This window comes from Lates calcarifer, linkage group LG6, assembly GCF_001640805.2.
Source record: "Lates calcarifer isolate ASB-BC8 linkage group LG6, TLL_Latcal_v3, whole genome shotgun sequence".
NCBI classification, from domain to species: Eukaryota; Metazoa; Chordata; class Actinopteri; family Centropomidae; genus Lates; species Lates calcarifer.
The window spans coordinates 4,435,878-4,462,425 of NC_066838.1; the positions used below are offsets into that span (position 1 = coordinate 4,435,878).

Here is a 26,548-nt window from a genome sequence, read left to right on the forward strand (position 1 = left end):
AATGTTACACACTATGTGATAATTCCTGTACATTCATTTTGTTGTATCTGCTTGTGGATTCTGACTCATCAGCAGGTAGGAGTTAATGTTTAGTTATGGCACAGCAGGTGTGGTTTTGAGAGTTTGTTCCTTGTCCTGTTCTAAAAATCTGTTGTCCTGTCTGCTGTGGTTTTAAAATTACTCATCTGGATGATTACACACTTATACAAACTATATGATTAAGGCTGTTGTTACATAATTCCGAATCAAGTTATTTTTATTTTTCTAGAACTGTTGCAGGTTTGTCTCTGTGGGGGGTTGCAGCTGTAAGTATTTCAGCACAGAAGAATTCATTTTAATGGTGGCAAGGTGTAGAGGTTCCACTTCTATAGGCAGGTCAGTTATAATTCAACATCTAAAGGTAAGGCCTGAGTCATACCATCTAATAAAGGTCACTGGTCTCTAATCACCGCCAATGTCTCCTAATGAGATCTGAGGAAAGACTGAGCAGCCACTGTTGATTTTCATGGTCGTCCATCCCACACCCACAGGATTTAAGACATTAATACATCAACTTAAAAAAGCAATTTGTCAAAAAATAGATCATTTTTAGGTCAGAGGATATCCACATGAAAATAACATGCTACAGATGCTGTGGAATGTAGGTTTTGAAGCCAACCACATAATGATAAGTCAATTAATGAATTGGATGTATGAAACAAAATCAACCACTGTTGTGTGGTTAATCACTATACCAGGCCTGTGCATTAAAGCAGCTGTATGTAACTGCTGAGCAGGGGATGTTGCATTAAATGTGCATTAAATTCAACTCCCAGAAACAAACCCTATCTCTCAGCTAACAAACACAAAATTCATCAGTGGGGTTGATAAATGACTTACAGAGCCAGCTTCTGTATGTAACATAGAGCAGCAATGCATTAAACACTAAATGCAGCTGCACTTCTCACAGGAGATTGTACCCGCTCAACCCAAGATACATAGAGCAAGAACAGGTGTTCAGGGTGCAAAGAGGGAATGAAAGAGGTACCACTCTCCCTATTACAAGTTATTGTAAGATCAAAATGATTTTGAGCTATTATAAGATAAAATAGTTGCATAATAATGGTTTCAGTGTGAAGATGGAGCTGGGAAGGCAGTTAGCTTAGCTTACCACAAGGACTGGAAGCAGAGAGAACCAGTTAGCTTGGCTCTATTGGCTCAAATAAGGGCCAACAAGATTGTTGTTGAGCTTGTTAAATGATGTTCTCAAATGACTCCAAGGTTTGTCATGAATTAAACATCTGCATGACAAATTAGAGTTTGTGCATGTGTAGAACAGAATTGTATTTAGAAAAAAAAACAGTGTGAATAAAATCTGTGAACAAATAATACCAATGGTGAGGTTAATCAAAGACACTGTGAAAAAAGAACATATGGCTCTCTTCAACTAGCTGGTGAAGATACATAATGGGGCATGTCAGCAAAAGAGAGACATTTTTCTCAGTAATTGGTGGAGAACAAAATAGGGCAAAAAGGAGTGTGTATGGTTGTATATTCATCAGGCAGCCAGAGGCATGCCTCCAAATGAATGGTAATGTTTTTGTTCTGTGTCTGCTTAATGTGCAAATGAGCACTATTTCTAATGACATATCCGCTCTATTAGACATAAATAAGAATCAAGGGTAATCTGTGCCATCTCAGTTCAGTGTGATGGGGTGTTCTTTGCTATTGCAGCATAACTCACAAAGAAGGCTGGACACAGAAACCCCCTGTCAGGTGCTGAGTATCTCCCTCTGTTGGCTCCCAGCTGGGCAGCTTTGTCATGGCTGCTCCACTGAGGTTCAAGAATTGGTCTCCAAAGGTTCTGGGCTCTCTTGCCTTATCCGTCTCTTGGCAGCAGATCAATAGATTATCAGGGATGTGTGCCCACCGTGTCTCACCGAAATTGCTGTGTGAGAGGTGTATCTGAAAGGGATTTCTGACAGTCAAGCCCTTAAGACCTAGCCCTTCTTCCCCAGCTGAAGTCTGCCACCGCCTGAGTGTGTTAGACTCAGATTTCCACTCTGCACCTCTTTTTCAAACAATTGTCTATTCATCTCATCTCCCTCATCTCCTCTTCTGCCGTGCCCCCGTGTCTTCATCTATTTCCCTTTTCTCTATTATTCTTCACCCACCTACCTACATCCCTCATCCTCTTTAAAGCTCCTCGGTCCTCTCTCTCCAGCACCCCCCCCCCCCCCCCCCACACACACACACACACACACTCATCCCACACTCCCACCACCCAACCATCTCACAGCGAACAGCGAACAGCTTGCGCCCTCAGCCTGTAAGTAAGCCTGTGGCATCCTGTGTATGTCTGCTTACTCTCTGATTATATTCTCCTACAGTGCAAATCCAGGAGGTGGGCAACAAGAAATCCCCAGTCAAAAAACCCTTTACACAGGTGACTGTTGCTGTCAGCTCACTTGGCATTAGCCGGATGAGTCCAAACATACACTCTGCCTTTTTCAATTACACTCAACACACTGATGGGACAGAAATTTCAGCAATGAAAGGATTGAGATGTCTCTTAGTGTGCTTGCATGTACATACATACTGGAGATTGCGTGTTCTTTACATCTCATATCAATCTGTCAGAATGATAAATCACATGAAGGAGTTCAAGGCAGTGAAATATTTGCTGATAGGGATCTGCACATGGTTTGAGCTGCTGCCCCTTTACCTACTTTGACTAAAGTGTCCCTCTGAACAAAATTCAGAACTATATATTGTCAGATTATTGCAATTATTAATTACACAGCAGTTGTTGCCTCTGGTGCTGCCTTTGGTCTGATGATAATTACACCAAATCATCACTATTACACCAAATAAAATGCCATTGTTAAGACAGTAACATCAGTCGTGTGGGCTACCTGCTGAATGCACCCTGCTGTGTGTGTGTGTGTGTGTGTGTGTATGAAGTGGAAATTTTTTGTTAAACTGCAGTTGCTAAAATGTCATAGAGAAGCTAATGATTATACCTGCCCACTTTTGCATGTTTTCTGTATTTCTACTGCAGATCATCGACATGTTGCGTTTTGTTGTGTTTCTGCCAGTAAACTCCCATGACTTCCTTAAAGCCAAAGTGAGAGAAAAGCGATTGCTATATTAATGGAGGTGGTATCTCCTTGTGTGTCCTTGCGTACAGATTCATGCACCGCACAGTCTTTTCACTGATGTATTTGGAAGTTTGATTTGTACCAGGTCCACACTGGTACTTACTGCTTCCGGGAAATAAATGCTTCATTTGGCACAGACATACTGTAGTATACTGTATACATGCCATATGCTTAAACTCTGAGGGCCAATACCGAGTAGCAGTAAGCAGTGCATGTGGTGACTGAGTCACATTTTCTCCTTAGGGCTTACCTTTCTTGACTCGTCTTGACTCAACTGCTGCTGATACAAGCTCTCGTACATACTTGCTGCCCTTGACACATGATACAGAAGAGAATACAGAATACAGAGGAGATCGCTCGGGGGCTTCGGCTCAGACAGTACACCCAGCACTGGTTTATAAATGTGTATTTGTGTGTGAAGCATTTTTATACACTGTGCGAATATTAAAACATGGGACCAAATACCGTGGTGTAGGGCTGCCTTTTTTTATTCAGCAATTGCACCATGAAAGTGTCTGTGTACATCCCTGTTTCCTGGAAAGCAGTCTTTTTCCTCTGCCCTCTGCAGCACTCTATTTACTGTACACTGCTAAGTTGGGGATCCACGTGACAACATAATGTGATTTGTGCTCAATTCGAATTCATTCATGTTCAAAGTCACCTGGGTACCCACCCTGTAGCCAGATTGTTGTCAGGAGTTGTAGTTTGGAGTAGGGCTTGGAGTGACAACGAATTGCCTTGTGATTTGGTGGCTCTGTGGGTAACCAGATGGGCTCTTTCCTCTCTCAGTCACTTTCCATAAAGCAGGCAATCAGTCCGGGTCATCGGACATGGCCGACACTGATGTAACCTCAACACAGATTAGTCTGAGTCCACTGTTTGGCTGATGCAATGTTACTCTGCAACCTTGGAGAAAAAGGCCCTATGACTTTGATCCAGATAAAAAGACTCTCTGACTCTTGAACATCATTATTTCAGTTGTTGGGGCAGAGAGAGCATTGAGATATGACTTTGATACAAACAGATTAAATCTCTGCCGGGCATTTACCATGTTTTCTTTTCTGTAATGTAATTGGAGGTAAACATGTTGCTCACAAACCGACTTGTAATAACTTGTAATACTCAGATTTCCAAAAACCTTTTAAGCAGTGCTGTATACTTTCTGTATGATTAACAATCTGACAAAGAAAAAAATTTTTTTGTTTGAAGACACGATGGCCAAAAGGTTCTCTGCCTGCTGCCCTTTCTCTGTTATCTCCCCTCTGTTAATTGTTCATTAGGAGGGAAAATGTGGTTTTAATCGTCTGCCAGTCGAGACAGTCTGAAGTTCATTAGAGCTAATGTCCAAACTTCACTGAGGCACACAAAGGCTGATGTGCCCGTCTAGACACAAACAGCAACATTTGGCCAATTATTAATACATCCCATAAGAGCTTTTAGTGAGTGTTGTTTGTTTGCTTGTGCATTCACATATTGTATGTGTTTGATCCTAACATTACAACATGATAACTTTGCAGGTTATAATTGGGCTGCCTCTGTTCTATTGTATATTTATGCAGTTGTCCTCAAAGCAAAATTTCTTCTCAGAAGACAAATGCGTTGTTTGGTGAACAAACCACAGTAGGACCTTGTAAACAGAAAACCATGAATAATGACTAGTTAGGGGACAGAGTGTAACTTAGGCTTACTCACCAAAGCTACTTTATTTTAAGAATACTGTGGCAGAAGCCATGCTAACAGCTTTGAAAAGGTTGTAATGCTCATTGTAAAGAAAAAAGAAAACTTCTAGACAGATAAAAGTTCTTAAGCAGCCGTTGTAAAGTAATTGTAACAATTTGCCAGAGGATGGTGTCAGAATAATAAAGAAAAGGTCAAACACTAATAATGTGCAAATAAATGCAAATGCTTTGTTGGCAATATAAATTAATCAGGTCATGTGCTTCTGCTCTTGAATAAGAAGGATATACAGATTTTTAAACACAGTTCTTAGTTTTTTTATGCACTTGTATGCACTAAGGTTATTAGGATTCTTTTTTTTTTTCAGTTCATTTTGGAGATGTACAGATATTTCACTTGATACTGCTGATGGCACTAATGGAAAGTTAGTTCATCCAGTAGTTGTTGAAACTTTAATTTGGTTCAGTAGGATTCATCCTCTCGGGAACGAATGTTTGTACAAAATGTCATGGCAAGCAACATTTGTTGCGATATTTCAGTGGGGGTTGGTTCAGTAGTGAAAAAGTCAAAATGATGTATTGCATCACTATATTTTCATTGTCCTAAAGTTCACCTACACTTCTGTTTTGCCATATTTGGGCATGAATCTGCTTACTGTCGTATTCATTATTATTAAATATACCTTAAATCCTTTGTGTTGTAATGGTTTGTATTAAGGAATCACTGACTTTGCTTCTAGCTACACCAGATCTAATGAAAAAGAATGTTGGTCATATTGATTTTCTTGCCTTAGTCTTTTAATATTTGTCAGGTGATGTAGGTGTCGACATGTAAAAACCATCAAGCTAATTGCTATTCTTTTTTTCTTCATATTTCCCCTTGGACTTCTTCTCCATCTCTTTCCCTTTCAGTGGTTGTCCTATATTTGCAGGCTGTGGGAACCAAAGAGTGGAGGGAGGTGAGTTAAGAAACTTTTTGTTCTCTAACATCAATATCCATTTTTTCTCTCTACCTGTCAGTATATGTGTGTCTTTTTTAACAATGTGTATTAACTTTAAGATACTTCCTTGATGCTAGTGACTTTCAGTCAGGACTAAGAGAGGGGGTATTAGAATGAAGTCCACAGGCAACTCACTGCAAACCCCTGAGAACATTGTTCTAGAAAATTGAAAGTGCCAGCCCCTTCACTCGCTCATACAAGTGTAACCACTGTCTGAAATTGAAGGTAGGAGATATATATATAACCATGTAACTGACCCCAGCTGATGAATTAACAATAGAGGTTAAAGAATGAATAAATAAAAAGGATCTCATTATATCAGGTTTCTGATGTTAGACAAAAGGAATTCACAGCATGACTCTGGGCTAGGAGAAGAAGGAGGGAGATTCCTTTTCGGTTTCCGTTAAATATGCACCATCTGTTCCCCCTGACTTCTTGCTGTCTCACCCTCTGTCACTCTTTTTTAAAAGCAGGGTCATGTGGCCTTCCATTCTTTACTGCCTCTTTGATTTTCCCTTTATCTTTTTTTTTTTTCACTACGTCTCTTCTGGCACACAGACACATTTCCATGTCATCTCTTAGACCTATTCTCCTTTATCTAATTTGCCTGTGGCACCCTGTCTTCAGCTGGTGTATTTACATTTGCAAATTCAAAGTCAACACTGATGTGTCACCGAGGGCTTTGCCACTGCTGATCCCCTCACTTCAAGACACCTCACACCTTTTTATGCCACGTGACAGGGCTTAATCAAAAACACGGCATGAATTGCGCTGCAATCAGCAGAGTAAACATCTCGCTGCCAGTCGTACACATATTGACACCATGAACAGATAATTGTGCTTGAATGGAAACCTTACAAATCCTTTGTTTGCTTTTGACATCATATTTTTCATTATGACAGAACTCAGTGTATAATTTGTAAGTTCAGTTTTGTACCATGGGGAGGAATAGTTCATTTGAATCACTTTTGGCGAAAAGTGTTTTTTTTAAATACATCACTATATCCTGAAGGTTCAATATGGTGTCCCCAGCTAGTCCATATTCCGCCCTCTGTTCTGAGTTTTTCTGTTTTTTGTTGTCTGTGTAAGGCTATTGTTATTGTGTGCTTCTTTTCTGCCCATTTACTATACAGCTTTATCAGGCAGTGCGCTAAATAGTTTTCTGATCACAAATGGTTTCATCTCTCCCAGCCAATGGATATAATCCTCCACTTACAGTCTCCCACAAATCATCTGTGGTGGCTGATGGAAGACTGCAGATGGACTGCTCTATGTATGTGGTTACTTGCTCAGAAACCAGAATAAACACCAAATAACACCAGCATTTTCAACTGTGAAATTTTGTGGTGAAATCAGTTTAGTTTAATGGAATTTGTTGGACTTAGGTGAACTCTGCCACACAAATTTGTGGCATTGACCGTAAAACGTTACTGACCTGGAAATAACCAGATGAGACCTCTGTGGATTTTTCCCTCTTCAGTAAAACTCTTTATTGAGTTAAAGCATTTACAGTCCTCAGAACAAAATGCCAGAGCAAGGAAACAGAAGAGCAGGAAAAAAGTTAGTTCAGGGAGCTATTGTAGCTGACTAGTGTTAGTATGTTGTGGCTGGCTAGCACGTAGGGTTGGGCAATTAGACAAATATTTTAGCTACTAAATATTTGCCATTTTATTTAGTGCACAGTACACACATCTGAGCGAATATGTAACTGCCAGCTGTTGGACTGACAGTGGCTGGTAAATGGTAACATATTGCCCAACCGTAGTAGCATTAACGGTTGACGGTGGACCATCAGAAAATCAATAAAGTTCTTTCTGGCTCTCTCTGTGTACCTGTCATTCGGGGTGCACATGACAGCATTCTGAATGGGTGTTACAGGACTGGACTCACTAGCGTATACAATCGCGTTTCAACCCTCATCGACTGAACGGGTCATAGGTTTCCCCTGGCCATCAAATCCCACTTAAACCCCTGGTCATGCTGTAGAACATAAAGTATGTTCAGGGTCAGTTCACTCCAGCCTGCATGTCAAGATAAACATAGTTAACCTACCCACACACATGAAACTGACACGATAAAAAGGCTGACGAACGCTATCAAAGTACTACTAATACTACTGCTATTACTACCATACATGGTAAATGTTGTGGTGGGCCTCTACCAGTGGCAGGCAGTGCATTTCACACCTAGGCCTTCCCTGGTGTGTTCAAACTCAAAATCTGATGGGTTAGGATTTATGGAGCAACAGTTTCATCACCATTTATTTTAATTTACAGGGGCCTGCACTGTTGATTCTTAAGGCCTCAAGGCAGATTTCTTTGGCAACACAGGGCTCTGATTGGATGAAAGCTCTAACATAAGCAGACTGTATTGGAAGCAGCACAGTGAAGAGGAAAGCTATGAGATGAGGAGAACAGACTATTGGGAACAGTTTAATACATATAGTATTAATGGGGAAAAAACATATAAAAATATAATTCAGTGATTGTGACAGTGTTTAGGCCAGCAGAGAAGGCCTTGCTGGCCCTGACAACCCACCATTGGGCTTCACTACTGTATTTTTACTGTAATGCCCATTAAGTAAGCTATAAGACACAATCAGTCGTCACCTTGAGACCTGCAGATTTCCTAAGCGACAAATCTCTGTTAACAACTCTACAATAAACTGGTTTCACAAAGGCTTTCTATTAATGCAACTATTCTACCGTATTCTGTATAAACTCCATTTACCCAAACACAATCTCTTACAAATCAACACACAACAACTGCGTCGGAAAAAAACCCAAAAAACTTTAAACACAATCCTTCTTTTAAGCACCACTGTTTTTATTATTTATTTATTTAATTTTGGCCTTGAGTGGGTTCCACTATCAACCAGTGTATTTCTGATTCTAATAAATGTCCCCTCTCTCTCAAAGTGGTAGTTTGAAAGATAGTTGGAAGAAATGCATGGCATTTGTAATAGACCCATTTTATAGTCCTATACAAATATACAGTCTGTTGAAACCAATAACTGTCCTTCCAATCACTTTACTTATCCTAGGACAACCAAAAACATCTTCCCCAGTAACAAAGCAATACCCTGCCCTTCACCCACAATGCCCCAGCACCTATTAACCAATCACTCCCGAGTGAGATTATAAACCAAAGGTCTCTAGCTCTGAAAATAGAAACACTACAAGGAAATATCATGGGATTTTCCCTGCTGGTCGATACAGCAGGTAGGTTCTGAGGTCCAATACACTCCCCTGAGAGGCCTTGGTAATGGATAGGCTAGGGACACAGCTGATAGCGTGGATTATGTGCGCTGGGCACTAAAGACATGAGTCGAGGTATTGAGGCTGCGGTGAGGCAGTGCCAAGATCAATAGCTCATTACACGGTGCTGTCGGGCCAGGCCGCAGAGCCGAGGCTGGCAGTCCACCGGGGGGATTACTGGTGTGATTGTCAGGGAGATGGAGAGACGGCCTGGCCCAGGAGGGAGGCTGGGACTGGGACCTTGTGAGCTCGCAGGTTGGAGTGCTGGGTCTAATGTTGCACTAATGTGGGAGACTGATTTCTCTGGGGACACAAGATTTAACACAAAGCACAAAGAAGCTCTGTGTGATACAATGTGTTGATGTTTTTACAAGGGGTTTTGAATTTGTGGATTCAAATTCTGTGTGAAATGCTACAATGGTAATAGGGTAGTGGCTGAATCTCATGAATTTTATTCACTTCTCTCTCTGGTGTATTTTCTGAATGCAAGCTTAATAACATATATTGACTCTTAAATCAATGATACTATTACCACCAATAATCACTCTCTTATTTATGTATGTCTATAGTTTGGCAGGACAGAGGTAATCGATAACACTCGGAATCCAGATTTCGTCAGGAAGTTTGTCCTGGATTTCTTCTTTGAAGAGAAACAAAACCTGAGGTTTGATGTGTAAGTAGACTGACACATTCACTTTTTCTGAATAAATCTAAATTCATTTAATTTGAAATTTGAATACATCCTGCTATGTACATACTCAAATGTGGATTCTAAGTAGAGAACCTGCCTGAACCATGCCTTTGATTACATTTGAATAATTTCCCCTCTACAGGTCTCCAGCTTGGTGAAAAGCTAATTTTTCCACATTAGAATAAATGAACAAACCAATCTTTACTAAAATTAGATGTCCAATCATAGAAGGAGATTTTTTTAAAAAGGCCTCTTACCTCTCAACCCCTTGTTAGCCCCACTGACTTAAATTAGCATCTGTATACCCACTTGGCTATTTTGTACAGTTCACCTAGCTGTTATCCTTAATCAATAGCAGGTAAAGATCACTTTTATGCCTCTGTGGGTTTAATCAAGACACAGAAATACACTTTCATTGTTCAGTGGGGTCTGAAGGTCTGCAGTCACTTATATACAGTGAGTAAGATTTTTTTTCAACATGCAAATGGAACAGGAACATTGTGATGATGCTGTTATGTTGCTGTTGTACATATTTCCAGCTTCAGAGCATCCCTCTTGCTATGCAAGATCATTTTCTACAACCAACCCCCAAATTAGAAGCAACCCAGATACCACAGTAGCAAGAGGTTGTATTTATCACAGTGTTACACTAACATCAAGATAACATACTGTCATTTTTGGGTCTTTTTAGTCAGTTTGTTAAATAAAATAAAATAAAATAAGAAAAGGCAGTGATGGGCCGTGCATTTCACACCTAGACCTTCACTGGCGTCCCACCTGAATTAACCCACCTCTTAATACTGTCATTATGATGTCACGGCTATAGAAACCGTCAACAATATACAGAAACACAGTATAACTGCACATTGCCACATAGCACTCTAGGACCCCCTTTACATGTGGCATTAAAACACAGTCTGTATCACCTTATCCGGATAAGGAAAAATGCAATTTAAGATGTAAACATTTTGTCATTGGATCTGCCTGACCACCTCTGGAAGTAGTTTTGCTTGCATTGTCTTAGGCAGATGTAAACACAACCCATACAATGTGCCAGCATCTGTACCAACATGACGTTGTCAGTCCTGCTCTGACCTCTGACCCAACTGACCCCCAGTCTTTGTAAGGCTACGGTTATAGTGACATGAAAATTCATGTACTTGCAGGCATCAGGAAATAAGATGCTCATTGGCTTTTTGGGGGTGACAGTGCTGTCTAAGCAAATGGGACAGTTCCTACAGAAATAGATAATAGACATCTTGATGCGTATAGCTGATTTGCCAGCACCTTGAATTATCCATTTGCAGGTTTTGCTCTTAGGAGAGAGAACACATTAATGATATCAAGTATGAACACAAAGGCAAGATCAGATCATTTATTACCTGGATAATGTATCTGGATACAGATTGCATTTTAATACCAGGTGTAGAATGGGGTGTAGAAGTCCAGAGCTACCAGTGATTCTGTGAACATGTTCCTCAAAGTCTGAACAATGTCGCCTGGATCATGGCTAGCTAGCTATGTAACAACATCTAAATAAAAAAAGAGAATTAGTTACTTCCTCCAACCACCAGCCCCTGAGTAAAGTTAACATATACACACAAAGACAAAGTTTATATCAAGTAAAATTGTCATTCCCCCAAAATGTCAAAGTAACATAGCATTACTAGGATTAATACATTTCAAATTTCTTACATTACTTGTCACCAGAAAAAACACTATACTGTAATATGTTGCTCAGTTAAACAATAAAAAACCCTTTGTTTTCTGGCAGGTACAATGTGGACTCCAGAAGCTGTAACATTTCCAAACATGTAAGTACAGTATGTCAAACTCAGATGACAGTTTTGACTCAGGGCTGACAACTAACATCAAGCCTCAAGTCTATCACATTGAATTACTCATAGCCCTACTGTTAAAGCTAATTTACAGTGAATGAGTGCAGCAGCTGATGATGATTCAACATGAATAACAATTACAGTGAGTATTTAGTATTCTGTATATCCATCTTGTGACAAAGCCTTTTTGTTGTTGTTTTCCTAACAAAATAAATCACATGGGAGAGCAGAAGGTGAGTAGTTTATGTGGAGATTCATCATGAATCCCAGTATTATTCTTCATTCATTTCACATTTTAGTTTCCAGCATATTTCAGTGTTCACAGAGTCTTGTGGGTTTTTGTGTTTCAGTCACTTTACTTTCATTGTATTTTTCTCCCATTCTTTCATCTTGTTTCATCAAGGACAAACACAAACAGCTCCCTCCTGGAACCCTTTCACCATAGTGTTGTTGTTGTTCTGGATTTTATCATTCGTTCAGGTAAAGCAACTTTCAGAACTCGCCTTCAAAGCAAAAGCAGCTGTTACTGTTTGAGACAGTATACTACAGCAGATTGTGCATGTCAGGACATTTACAGGAGCAACAGACACACTTGGTTTGTGGGACTCACACCTACACCTGTTCTCGCCCACACATGACAAGCATCAGCACACAGCGCTCTGCCCTGTGTTGCTGTGCAGGAGTTTTATTGTGTCGTGTCATCTCCTTGCTTGTTTAAGTTACCATATGTTTTTGTTTGTAGTGTGTGGGCTGGTTGTAAAATCCAAAATCTGTTGTTCATTGAAAAGGCTGATTGAAGGAAAAAACTCTTTCTTTTCTTCTATGAGGAGCTTTGCCTTACCCACAACATGTCCCTTTTAAGAATAATCAATCGGTCAACAAGAACCTGGGTAATATGGCCCACTAGGATTTCTAGCTTGACCTAGTTGGGTCAATACATGCTAATGTGTGTGAAATTAAACCTTAAATTTAATGTTTAATTTAAAATGACACTTCAATAAAATGAGATTAAACTTTAATGGAACTTTAATCACTTTAATAACTCTACTAGTACCCCTATTGATTTTATAGTCTTTCATAATTGCTATTGAGGCTAATATCTTAAGTGTTAACTCTGTTTATTAAAGCACAGGAGGTCCAGAAATGTGTAGAGCAATTAGTTTAGTGTTCATATATTTTAATGGGTTGGCTCCCAGTGCTAACTTATTAAGTCTTGTGGAAAAAGTATCAGGGCTCCTCAATAAATGGGAATCTGTCAGCACTGAACACATGGTGGTGTCTTGGAGATGTGTAAAAAAAATATGAACGGCACAATGCCTGCATCAAGCAGTGCATTATTATTGAATCTGCAGGTTGTATTTATAGTCTTTTTCTGTTTGTTAGAGCCTTTTGAAACCAGGACTCTCTCTTGGCCCTGTCATGCAATTAATTCTCTCTTTTCTATCTTTTCCCCCCCTAAGGATTTTCTGGGCCAGACCTTCTGTACCCTTGGAGAAATCATCGGCTCCACAGGAGGACGGCTGGAGAGGACCCTCTCGTAAGCTTGCCAAAATCCTAACATCCTGTCTATTGTATTAGTGAGAAATCACTGCATTTTTTGTTCAGTGAATCATTTTCGAGATATTGTGCACATAAATAATTTCTACTGATGAGCAGAGTGAAATTAGTCCTCCTCTATGTCTCTTGTTCCATGTTTATTGATGGCTTGTGTGGGAAACACCACTATATGAGCCATCTCACTGCAGTGTGTATAGACTCACCCAGTTTAAATAGCCTCATCTATTACATTGTTTGATCAGGGTATGAGGGGCCACATCAGGCTGTTGCATCACTGCATGCTGAGCTCTTGTTGCTAAAGAGTTTTTATTATGTTAGACAAAAGGGGCTGATGCCTGTGTTAGTATATTTTCTGGTTTGTGATATGAAAACTGCAGAAATTAATGCTATTTTTGCATAAAAAGGGGAGAATATAGTACAATCTTTATAAGCAGAAACCCCTATTTTTATTGCACTGGTGCTGTGTTAGATAACACACTGTTCTGAGGAGTGAAAGGAATGCTGGGAGACAGAGTGAGATGTGAGGTCAGAGAGGTTACAAGCCAGATAACCCATTTTATTGCAAGGACAAGGTATGGCCTTTATATGTCTATACACCAAGGAGCTCATCATACAGCATGCAGGGAGACAATTCTTCACTCCTGAAGTCCTCACAGTAACACTCATTGTAGAAGAACATATGAATCAAAAGCTGTATAGATCAGCTGAACAAGTGTTAACTGCAGCACAGCAGCACTTTTTCACAAGAAAAAAGAGAGATGATTTGTGTTGTGCTCTTCCTCTTTACAGTGATTCCTGATCCCTTATTTTTGGAAGGAATACAATTTTAATGAGTATCGTGTACTGGTGCTCCAGTAACAAGAAACCAAATTTGATTTAGAATTTTGAATAGAGTCAAAGTACAGTGGAACTTATAGCAAGGGGAACATGAGGAAGTAGATGATATTTTGTTTTTGAGCTGTTTCTTACTGACAGGCTAGAGAACCTGCCTGTTTGCCTTGACAGTTTGAGCTGTATCTCTGCCTTCCTCTGAAGTGTCCCAGGTGGTGGTGAAATGTGCGCCGCCAGGTGGTCACCACCACCTGTGCCACTTCTGAGGAGAACTAAAGCCGAATCTGTCAAGGTAACTAAACAAGTACGCTGGTCTGAGCTAGAAATAGCTCACAAGGTAAAGATAGACCTTTTCCATCTATGAGTTAGGATACATTGTGCTGGCTTCTAGGGCTGCATCTATTGTCATATTAATTCATTTTGCTGGTTATTTTCTCAATTGTTTTGTTGTTAAAATGTCAGAAAATTGGGTTCATCAGTTTCCCAGAATACAAAGTGATGTCCTCAAAGGTGTTTATTTTTCTAACCAACAGTTCAAAACCCAAAGACATTCAATTTGCAAAGACATAAAACAGAGACAACCAGAAAGTAAACACATTTTGGTTTCTGCTAGCAGATGTTTGACATTCTTTCCCGAAAAGTGACTCAAAGCGAGAAATCAATAATTACAATAATTTTCTGGCCAATCATTTTTTGGCTAATTGATTAACCAACTAACTGTTTCAGCTCTGCTCTCTTCAAACAAATAAAAGTTATTAAAATCATTTATGTTAGCATCTTAGCACCAGATGCTCTATCTTATATCTTAGGGAAAGCAAGGAAAGCTCTGAATCTTGTGTCATGATCACAGTTGAATCAAAATATTGCAGAATTCTAAAGGTGAGCAGTTGTTGCTGCAGCCTCCATTGTTTTCAGTGTAGGCTGGTCTAAATATCTGGGTGGCCTCTTGTGACTGTGCGCCATCAGAGTTAATTATGGTTCAGCTTTTTCAACTTGCTGCCACTGCTCACCATGTGACCATGGCAAAGAAACTATGGTGATGCGAGCTGATTTCACAGGTACTGAGTGCAACATCAGCTTAAAAGTCACAGCAGCCTGTGTTGTACTGGACGGTAGGATTGGAGGTAGCTGAGTGCTGTCACAGCAACACTACATCCTGATGTTACCAGGTTCACTGTCTGACAACACGTGGACCAGGAGACTACAGACATGTTACCTGCTTTTTGAGGCTGTACCTTGGCATAGCAATGCTTTAAGCTAACTGCTAGCATCAGCCTGCTAGCATACTCATGATGACAATGTTAAGATGCTCATATTAAGCAGCATAATGTTCACTGTGTTCACCATCTTAGTTTAGCATGTTGAAACATTGCACTCAAACACACCAATGTTGAACTGTACGCAGTTTTGAGACAATTTATTTTATATGGGAATCCATCCAATTATTGTTCAAATATTACAGCTTGGACTAAAGTGGGGGACATTGCCTGCCCTGGAGCCGTACCACAGCATGCCAAAACATTTAGCATTTTACCAATTGCATTTAATATTCTATTCATATTTTCACCAAAATTTCAAGTTGCTGTTCAAGTTTTCTAGTTAGCTAATTTGCACAACGAAAACATCTTAAGCATTGTCATGGAGGCTTAACTTAACCAGCAGCAACAGCTTTACTTACTTGTATAATTAATACACCAGCCTGTCATTAGCAGTTTGTCTAACTGGGTTTGTAGTGTTTCTCTCTCTCTCTCTCCCTTTCACTCTGGAACAGTAGTACAGTATATGAGTCACTGCCACTGACTTCCCCTGGACTTGGCAAAGAGTTCAGTCAACTAGGGGCCAGTTTACGGCCCCTGCAGCTGTCCCCTGCCAGCAGCACTATTGACATGTTTTAGAAAGCTTATCGTACTCAGACAGACCAAACAATCAGCCGGCTATGGTCTGCTTTCAGCCTAAATGCCACAGTGGTGGGTGAGCGACGGGTGAAGAGAAAAGCAAAAAGGGAGTGGAGAGAGGGAATACAACGATGAGTTTAACATTTTGGTATCATTGGAATGTAAAGTGAATGTGACGCCAGCATCTGAAAACACACACAAATACAAAACTAGCCATTAAAGGTGACAACTTAGAGTGTGCAGGGTTAATACTAAAGGTTTCAAAAGAAAACTATCATACACACAAATGTTGGCAACATAAAAGAGATGAATGGATTTATGCCCCCCCCCCCCTTTTTTTTATTATTATTATTAAATGGACTTTTAAAGACAGGGACAATTACTCACACTCATCACAAACCTGCCATAAGTTCCATGTGATTAATTATCTTTTCACTGTATCCCTTAATGGAATCCACCTTGAGGAAAGAAATGAGAAAAGTGACATAAGTGAAAGGTTACATGCAAGACCCCTGTCTGAAGGATTTTCATAATGACTCCTTTTGTGATTAATGGGGGACAATGGAGCTTAAAGACACTGACAAGGGGAATTCTCTAACACTGTACAGATAACAGCCTGATCTATCCATCAAATGAAGGTGTGACTGTAGAAAACCACTTGCAGCATGTTGGAATTTAAATTCCCTAAAATTTAATTCAGACAGGATTCACAAATTTCTTCAATCATATCTGCCTTTTCTCTTGAATATCTTCTTTGAAGTCAACAAGTATGTGATTGGAAAATCAGCTGTTTCACCCTGAAAGTCTTGCATGTCACTAAAGTCTGCTGCTCTTATATTTGAGGCATATTTAGTGGTTGTTGCAGAAATGATTTGCAGATCTGTGGCAGAAAGGATAGAGGAAAGTGGTGTTGCTTTGATCAGATATTAGCCACTAAGCTAAATCATAACTTTATGGTGTTACAGTGTTCTTTATATTTCTTGGCAACAGATTTTTTTTTATTATATTCAAATATTTGCCAGCAGATACCAAAGTTGGATATGGAGAGCTAGAAGTAATTTTTTTTTTCTCGGAGCACCAGACTCCATGAACAAACAAACAATGCACACTTTGTCATATATCATTTCAAACCTCCTCCTCATCACAAGGAGAGTAGAAATCAAGAGGTGTGAGTCATTAAAGCCTCATGGAGATGGAACAAAATTTCTGTTTATATTCTACACAAAATGCATTTTATGTATGATGCCTAACAAACATGTGAAATGCATTTCCGTTACAAAAAAGATTAAACTTGCTTTGCAGTGTTCCTTCACAGCTGGCAGGAATGTATGTGCATCATTGTACATGTGCACAAGAACAAACATACATACAAACAAACAAACAAAATGGGGACACATTTGTGCAAATATTGCTGTGTAGCAGAGCCCATTATTTTCCCAGTCTGATTCAATGAAAATTCAACATGTTGGGCAGTACCAAACAGAAAAAAATAACTCACTGTAAAAAAATATTGGAACTCCATCATGCATTGCAACATTAGTGCAACATCAATGAACACAGCTGCAGAATAAGCTGTAAATACAACATTACATATTTTATTATAAAGTTGTTTGGCATTTGCAAGCACTTAAAAGCATCCATTTATAGTTGTGTTTCTGCCCACCTGACACATGTAATTTCAGAATCCACTCTCATTGTAGCTCTTTTTTGATCTCCACCAGCTCCTGAGCTGCTAAATATTCCATTATGTTCCTGCTCAAAACAAGGTTAATGAGAACTGTAAGACTAAAAAACAGTTAAACCTAAACCAAAGCAGTGAGCAGGAAGATGTTGAAACACTCTCTAGAGCTGAGGGAAGATGTAGGTCGAGTTGGGTAATGATTCTTTGTGAATTCATCACTGTGAGTGTCAGAGTCACATTAAAAATAGTCACTTGATTCTTAATTATTTTAAAAGATATTGATTAGTGCAGCTTTAAAGGTGTAACTGCACAGAAAGAAAGAAATATTCATCCACTGAGGCACATTTTGTTGTTGTCATGACAAATATCCAAGTGAAGCTTTGAAGATTTCCCATAATCCCACCAATAACTTTGTATTTCAATTATTCATTAACATGCATACAAAAGTCCTAAAATACCTGAGACAAAAATACCTGGTGGCCTCAATTCCCTTTAAGGACAAATGTTTTGAATTTAAAAAACAGCCCTTACAAGTGAAGCAATACAGCAGAGAAACGTAACTGTCACATTATTCCCTAATGATCTCTCCATACACCTTGTGTCCGTGGCTTTGTCACAAAAATACCTACACTCCCTCCCCTCTCCACCACAAGCCGAGCAGTTTGGCTCTTGATGGCCTAAAGGGTTTATCGAGAAGCAAATTGAAAGGAACCAAAAAGGAACAGGAAGTGTTTTTGAATAAGGGTGAAAATGAAAAGGAGAATGGGACAATAAGAGACCAACACAACGCAATCACTATTCCTCCCATATGGTCAGTGTCTCTGATGGCTGCCTGCAGGGAATAGACAGCTGTCTGGAGCTCCTGATAGATCAGACACAGCAAATCCCAGGGGGAGAAACAAGGGAGGATGAAGGGAGAAAAGGAGGTAAAGGGGAGATAGAAAGTGGAAGGGAGGTATGTGAAAGGTGACAGACAGCTCAGCAGACCAAGGAGAGATGGAGGGGGGAGAGGAAGACAGGGAATGTAATTCACTAAAAGAAGGAAACAAAGAAAATATATGAAGGAGAAAAGGTGCAAAAGACAGAAGAGAAGAGAAGATGGAGGATTAGGTGTGATAGGAAGGTTTTTTGTGAGAAACAGGGAGAGACAGATCTGTGTTTACTTTCCAAACTGCAGCATCCTCTCTGTATGTGCTGTCATTTAGAAGACTGCACTTGTGGAGCAAACTATGAGAGACTACATGCGCACATGCACACACACAGATACACACACACAAAAAGAAATCTTGGATAAAGACAACATAGACCCTCTATATAAAAAACTTCTAAGTGTACATGGTTTATTGATTTTTCTTCTGCATTTCCTGTCATCAAACACACACAAGCACACACGCACGCACGCATGCACACACACACACACACACACACACACAGAGTCCAGAACCTATATGGTTTTGGTAGCCTCCTCGTGTTGGTGGGTGTACATTTTTATAGGTCAACAGTTTTAGAAACGGGCTTCATGCTGTGTGGCGAACTAAGCACTCCTTTCCACTTACCTGTTTGTTGCTATGGTAACCGAGGAGGGCTATTAGCCGAGGCGGTAAAAGTATAACAATGATCCAAAATACATCCTTTTGAAAAAATAAATGGGAGCTCAGCAGGATGTATTATATACACCCATACAGTACAACCATGTACCAGAGGTATTTTTAAACAAATACACACACACGGATTACCATGAAGTATGGTACATTCATATACTCAGTATAATGTATGAATAAATCTATACAGGAAGCAGACCAGTGCTGAGCATGAGCTAAAACTTTGAAACTCTACCGTATCATCACCACTTACAGTTGACAAGCAAGCAAAAAACAGACAAATCACTCATTTATAAATGTAATGTGAAAAAATGAAGCAGATCTATTAACAATCCCACACACTGCCAGTTCGCCCAGATGTAGATTGATGAGGTGGATAGTGGACTAAATAAGCTATCCGCAGGGATGGATATGTTGGTGGATTTATGACAGCAAACCAGCCTGTGTTTTGAAATTATAACTGTCTGGATTTCGCTGCGAGACATCGGTCAGTCTGTCAGTGCCGTGTGTCAGAGGGCAGGGTGTGTAATTGGGGGCAGTTAGTGGGATGCCTTCTGCTCTGTGGCTGATGTCATACAGACAAAGACCAACACATACATAAAGTACCACAAACCTCTGGCAAAAAATAAATTGTCAGCCAAACAAAATAAGTTATTTTCTGCTCTGTGAGAAGATTGCAGTGGCAGATTGCAGGCAGTATTATGATACTGTTACTGAGCTGCTGCTGGTGGAGGAGGCATTTGCAGATGTTGTCTTGTTCTGCTGCAACTCACTATAATATGGACAGACAGGTAGGAATAAATTGTCAGAAAGTGACTTCTGATTTATTTATCCATGACCAAGGTTCCAGGTTATCTTAAGTAGCCAAAATGACTTTATTGAAGAGTAATGTCCAGTTTATTATATTAAAGGGTTATCTGGGGTTGGACAGTATAATGATGTACATTATGTCAGCTTTCAACTGTGTATGATGTCAACTGTGGACAAGGTTGCAAATCAATGACAAAGTCAGACTGTCAGTTGGCTGGTCCACCACAGACTCTAGACAACAACTACCGGATGGATTGGCATGAAATGTGGCACATTCATGGTGCTGATAAAACCCAACAGACTTTAGTGATTCCTTTTCAGTGCTACCAGTCAAGTCAAAGTTTTCACCTATCCAGTGAAATATTTCAAAAATTTTCACTGTTCTAGAAAACTTCCACTTCTCACCATGTAATGTCCCAAAAGCAATATACTACGAAAGAATACACCCCTAAAACAGACATATTCAAACTGAGGGAATTGCCCTTGCACATATCACCTCTCAAAGGTTAAATCAGGATGCATTCTGACATACCAGGAAGCCAAAAGTCTCATTCAGTTTCCTCACAAGGTGTGGATAGAGAGATAAGCCATATTTCTGAGAAACCCCCATTTTGGCTGCTTGTATCTGCAATGTAATTCCTCTGGATGCTAACCAACACTTTGATTGAATAGAACTAAGACTGACCAGTAAATTAAGAACATTGCACCATTGTTCAGCCCTTTCCCGCCACAGTCTTATATAAAACGTAACCACTGTAGTGAATACCTGCAGCTAGTGGTCAGTCTCAGTTCTTTTACCATCACTCATGAACAACTGAATTCTTCTTTGGGCAGCTTCTCTCCCTTCACTTTTCTTTTTTATAAAGGAGAGAGATGGTCGGGTGACTATCAGTGTGCCTCAGACTAACTGCTTGTGGCAGTGTCTAACCCTCTTCCTCCACACCTTACCCTCATGAATAATTGGCCATTCATAACAGATATCATGAGATTTACTTCCATTTTGAGTTTACTCCGACCTTCAGCCACAATCATGATCAAATTAATCCAAAATTACAGCTTCCCATGCAAATAGCAGAGATTACTCAGCAGTGACACCAAACACAGTCCTTGGTTTACTCTTGGTATCCAGGTGTCCATGAATATCACAAACAGGAGAGGTGACAAGGGACTCCCCCTCTCAAAAATCTGAATGCACAGAGCATGAACATTTGTCCTAGGGTTCAGGGAGTGGATTGTTTTCATCAACAACCTCTGCACTCCACACTCTTGCAGCACTTCCTACAGAATACCTAATGTGAAAGTGAATTAGCTTATTCCTAGGACTCTTTGATTATCTGTGAGAGGCTAAAAAGCTGGTCCACTGGAAGAAGTGTATTGTATATTGTAAAGGCTGGTAATCTTCCTAATAACTAACATGATCTAAATTATCTAGGTTAGTTAGTTAGCCAGCTAAATTTTCATGTCCGGTCACTTGATTACCAAGTTTTCTGATCCTGGTCCCATTTTATAACTTAATGTAAAGAAATGTAATCATGACCTGATTATGTTTTCTGTTGAAGAGGAAACATTGTTTATTTGCATATTCTGTAAGTTGCAAATACGTTGATATCAGTTATCAGTTACCCTTAGGTTTGTCAGATACATGACTAACGACACAAGAGCTTTCACTCCACCCAATAAAATTTGACCAATGACTATTTTTTACTAGTTTTTCAAGCCACAATTCCAATTTGAACTCATGTTCATTCTCCCTTTCTCTCTCTTATTGTGTATCTCTTGCTCTCTCTCTCTCTCCCTCACACACACACACACACATACACAGACAGACACACACACAGACATGCACATCAGTGTCTTTGTGTCTGTCTGTCATGTCTGTCCCCTGTGGTCTGTGCCCTGCAGAACAGTCACCTGCCATCTGGTGTGGCGGTTCAGGTCTTATCTGGCCTGCTCTGCTATGACAGGCACAAAGACAAAACACTTTGCTGCTGCTGTTCTTCCTCTTCTGTAGGGAATGTTAAACCTTATCAGGACAAAAATCTAATATGTGACATTTAATCTTACTTCTGCTGCAAATATGATGAAAGAAGTATAGTTATACTTGCCCATGCCAAATTACTAACCTTCCATGGCACCTTTTTCACTTAGTGAATACCACCATGAACCAGTGATTCTTACTGTTTGTGTAAATGTTGAAGTAAAATGTGTGCAAAAGAAAACTATTCTCTGTTTTTATCAGTTCCAACTTACCATTGAAAAAATCTGCCTCACAGCAGATGAATCAACACAGATTTACAACAGTCCCTCTTCCACCTGGCAAGAATTAGTTGTTACTTTATCTTGTAAAACAAAGATATGTTTGCAAACGGCTCTGTTTGAGCGAGCAGAAATTAGCTTGGAGCTAGTTTCATGCTTGCCAGCTTTGAGCATCTTGGCAAATAATGTGACAATGTTTTTCTGTTACAGTCATGGATACAGACAACACCTCTAATCTGTGAGCAACACCACTTGTTGAAACAACAAAGGATTTGCAGTAGGAAGATACAGTTTTTGGATAAGATCATCATTGGGTGATGAGATGGTTTTTACGAAGAAAGCTACAAAAAACATGTTGATGATACTTTTGACTGTTTCATCCAGAATTATATTTATTCTTTTTTCTTCTTTTTTTTTTTTTTTTTTTTTTTTTTTATTACTATTATGGATTACTCCTACACCACATATTATTCAGTTAATTTTCATTGTTACTCTTGGTATGACTGTGGTGACAGTCATTTTCCTAATACCAAATTATTCTCTTTACATTGCCCTGTTTTCTCTTTCTACACTTAAATCATAAAAACCAAAATAAAAGTCAAATCAAAAATCACATTAAAAATAATGGTAGAAACAGTAGCAGTAAAGGCTAAAAATCATGTCAATTTTAATGAACTAAAGAACTACTTTTTAAACATTTTTTACTATTGAAATGTCATTAGTCCTAGTTCTAGCTGTCCTTAAGGGTCCTCCTGCTCTTCATCATCATTACTGTAACTTCACCTACCACCTCCTGGAAGATTTAAAACAACACTAACAAATGAAGCTCAGAGAGAAGGTTTATTTATTTATTTTATTCTGAGGTCATCGTCATCTGTGACACTGGTAATTCTTGGCAGCTTGACCGATGATTCAATTCCCTGTCAGGAATTTCTTTTCTCCAAATCTCGATATACGAGCTGGCAAGTTACACTTGGCTAATTAACCACTTTTTGTGTTGACTAAATCTATCACACATCTTATCTAGCAACACCCTATAATGATGGCACAAGACCAAAGTATGTACTTCTGCAGACCAGAGGCAACACTGGGTGAGTGGATACAGGGCTGAAGAGAGATATGGAGCTAGGGGGCTACAGAAGAGCTTTTATGCTGCCTTCAAATGGAACTTGTGAGCTCATGGTTACGTCATGGGAAGTCATGTATGCTTGGTGTTCAAGTGAACAAATGAGAACACACAGCTAGGCAACAACAACACAAAAGCTAATATTAGTTTTATCATTGTTGTCTAGAAGCCACAGAGGCTGACAGTTTAACAAGCTAGTAGGCAGGTAACATAATGCTGTGACTGTGATTTGACACTAGAACTATCTCGGACATGGTCGTTTCTCTTTCCCTCACAAAGTGTTGCGTACACAGTTGTGTATATGTGTGTGTCTGTGCCAGCTGCACAAACTGAAAAAGAGAGTGAGTGCCAGGGAGACCACATAGTCCATCACACAGTCTCTTGTCTCACATCATCTAAATTCATACAGGTTTGACAGTCCAAAGTGGTCCACAGTTCTGTCCAGTCACTGGACTAGAACTTACCAAAATTTTTAATGTGCAAAGTGAGTCCCATTTAAAGCCTCTGTTAGGATGTAAAACATCAAATCTCAGATATGTACTCAACAAATTAAATTCTGACGCATGTCTCAGCAGATATCCAATGTGACATGCAGAAGATAACACAAGGATATAACATAAGGTGATGTTTCCCTCCCTTGGCTTTTCTGTCACAGCTTATCCCAGCTCATATGTTTGGTCATGCCCAGACACATAACACAGAGGAGCTGAATCTATGTGTGGTGACTGGTGGAAGGTTTACCTAGACACCTAGAATGGCAGGCTCCATGGGCACATCTGATGACATTTATTTCAAATGTGTTGGACATAATTAGGTACAGTTATTATTAGAAGTAGTAGTAGTAACAGTTGTAAGGCTTACTTGAGTAGTTTAAGCAGATTAGTTTATTTATGACACAGGATAATTTGATGCTTCAGATATTTCAATAATTAATTCTTGTTGAAAATGAAGGTCAAGGGCAAAGACAGGTAGCTATGTTCTAACAAAGTCTGTGAGGTAGCAGACCATTAGACCAGCAACGGATAAAAATAGATGAAAATCATCTTCACAAATGTTTTATGAGGAGGGTCATACAGGAAGGTGGTGAGGTGGAGGGGGGGCATTGCAGCACATTTAAAAACAATGTGATATAGTCTTCATACTCTCTGACAGGGAGTTTATAATTGGTTTAAGACTGGCCTTGGAAAACGAGGGCAACAGACAGGATAACTGATTTTGGAGTTACTATAGAGAAAGAGGGCATCACACTGACTGAATAAAATGCATAAGAAATGACTTTAGTGGTTAGGGGATAAACTCAGAAAGACTGTGGACTACACTGATTAAAAGGAGAACAAAAAGAGATTCAGTGTGAGCTGACCTTCCTGGTTGATGTTTTTCCACAGCTTCATTAGTGAAGAATAAATTAATCAATCCACACATTTTTTGTGACTTGTCTGGGCCAAAGTCATGGTAGGTGGTGTTAATCCTAGTAACAGTACTAGTAATAATGATACAATAATACATTAATAATACATTAATAAGAAGCAACATTAGCAGTAGTAGACAGTTGGGGTTGATGGCAAAGGAAGTGAACAAGAGCAACATAATCTTGTATAATAAAATGTAAAAACATATTGTGGAACTATCTGGAGACTGTGAAATGTGAATCATATATTTTTTAAATATTTTAAATTAATTCTATAAAGGCTGATAAAAGCGATATTATATGCCATTTATACATAAATAGGTTTGGGTATCAAGATTTGTAATTAATGGTGACAAGGGATTCATTACCATAATCATGATTTGTCCTAGTCATGTTATACAACTCTGCAATCTCTTTCACTGTTAAGGCGATGGCATACTAGCTCAGTTAATTTACTTTAACATTAAATGCCTGGTGTCTCAAAGCTCAAACCTACATGGCAAATCAGAAGTCACTGTGTTTGGAGAAATATTAAGCAGACTGCTTGTAATCCTGACACAGTTTTTTAAGCAGATTTGTTCTCTAGTCATGCCTCTTTTCAGCTCAAAAATGTCTACATTTATGTCAGTCATGTCTCTTGTTGATTCTTTTATTTTTTCCCACCTGGACTACTGCAATATACTTTGTTTGCTGTACTCTGTTATCAGTCAATGCTCCCTGCTCCGGCTCCAACCGGTGAGGTTGCCCACATTATTACACCAAGAGATATGAACACATCATCCCTGTACTATTCAATTTGCACAAGTGATTTGAAACTTTTTCTGATTAATTTTGAAGCATTCAATGTCTTGCTCCAAACTATGAATCCATAATTTGATCCATCCTTATGTGACCAGGAGAGGATGGATCTCCCTTTAGAGTCTACAGACTCTGCCTGTTGAGAGGCGATAGGCATGTTTAATCCTTTACTAAAATATTCCTTTATAAGGAAAAAAAAAGTATAGGTAGGTTGGGATACATTTCTGAATTGACTGTATAGTTGTTCCCATTTTTTTCTATTTCTGCTGTAAAGTACACTTGATTGTGACTCATAACTACGAGCTGTTAACCAGCAGTCACTCTCCAGCTGATAAAATCAATATTTTATGGTCTGAGAAGATCAACACACTGTAGGTTTATGAAGACAGCTGCACAATGTTTTGCTTTAGTGACATTTAAAATGAGAAATCACAGAGTAAATTAGAGGCCACAGAAAGTCCTTCTTAACGTTACTGCCAAACAGCCCCTCACTGGGCAGCCTGCATCATTGCTTTACAAAAGCTCACTTTTCCCAGTAGACACTGAAACACAAAGTCGGCGTTTTCAGTTTTACACTCTCTGGAGACCATTTTGGAAAGGAAAAATGCCATTTTAGTCTGGACAGAGCGCTGAAACGGAGAGAAAAAAATGCATTTACAAATTTACAAATGTGAATGTAGTGTGAATGTACCCTTTGTTAAGAAAAGTTCTATTCAAACAAAGTTTATTATTATTACACTGACAAATGTAACTATTCATCCATTTCATATAATATGAGTAAAAGAGCAGCCATGCATTTTATTATAACCACAAGCACAAATAATAAAGACATATCTGATTTAAAGAAACAATACATATCACATGTAGCAGTAGTAGATTAATGACAAAGGTTACTTATCTGTGTAAAGTGAAGCTTCAGTGTAAAGAATGCTTGTGATGAAATGGACAATTATCCAGTGTTTTTTCAGCAGACTCACTGCAT

The 26,548-nt window shown here is 39.3% G+C and overlaps 1 protein-coding gene across 2 annotated transcripts in view; it reads left to right on the top strand.

Moving 5' to 3' along the window:
- LOC108882668 (copine-9) overlaps nucleotides 1-26,548 on the top strand; it is a 70,426-nt gene that overhangs the window by 14,268 nt on the left and 29,610 nt on the right. The window contains exons 3-6 of one of the 2 annotated variants that reach the window (XM_051071045.1): nucleotides 5,729-5,775; nucleotides 9,644-9,747; nucleotides 11,540-11,578; nucleotides 13,060-13,140. In XM_051071045.1, coding sequence (XP_050927002.1) covers nucleotides 5,729-5,775; nucleotides 9,644-9,747; nucleotides 11,540-11,578; nucleotides 13,060-13,140 — 271 coding nt within the window. Of the gene's footprint in view, nucleotides 1-5,728; nucleotides 5,776-9,643; nucleotides 9,748-11,539; nucleotides 11,579-12,033; nucleotides 12,084-13,059; nucleotides 13,141-26,548 lie in introns of those variants that run through there. The other variant, XM_051071046.1, reaches the window with a different exon arrangement.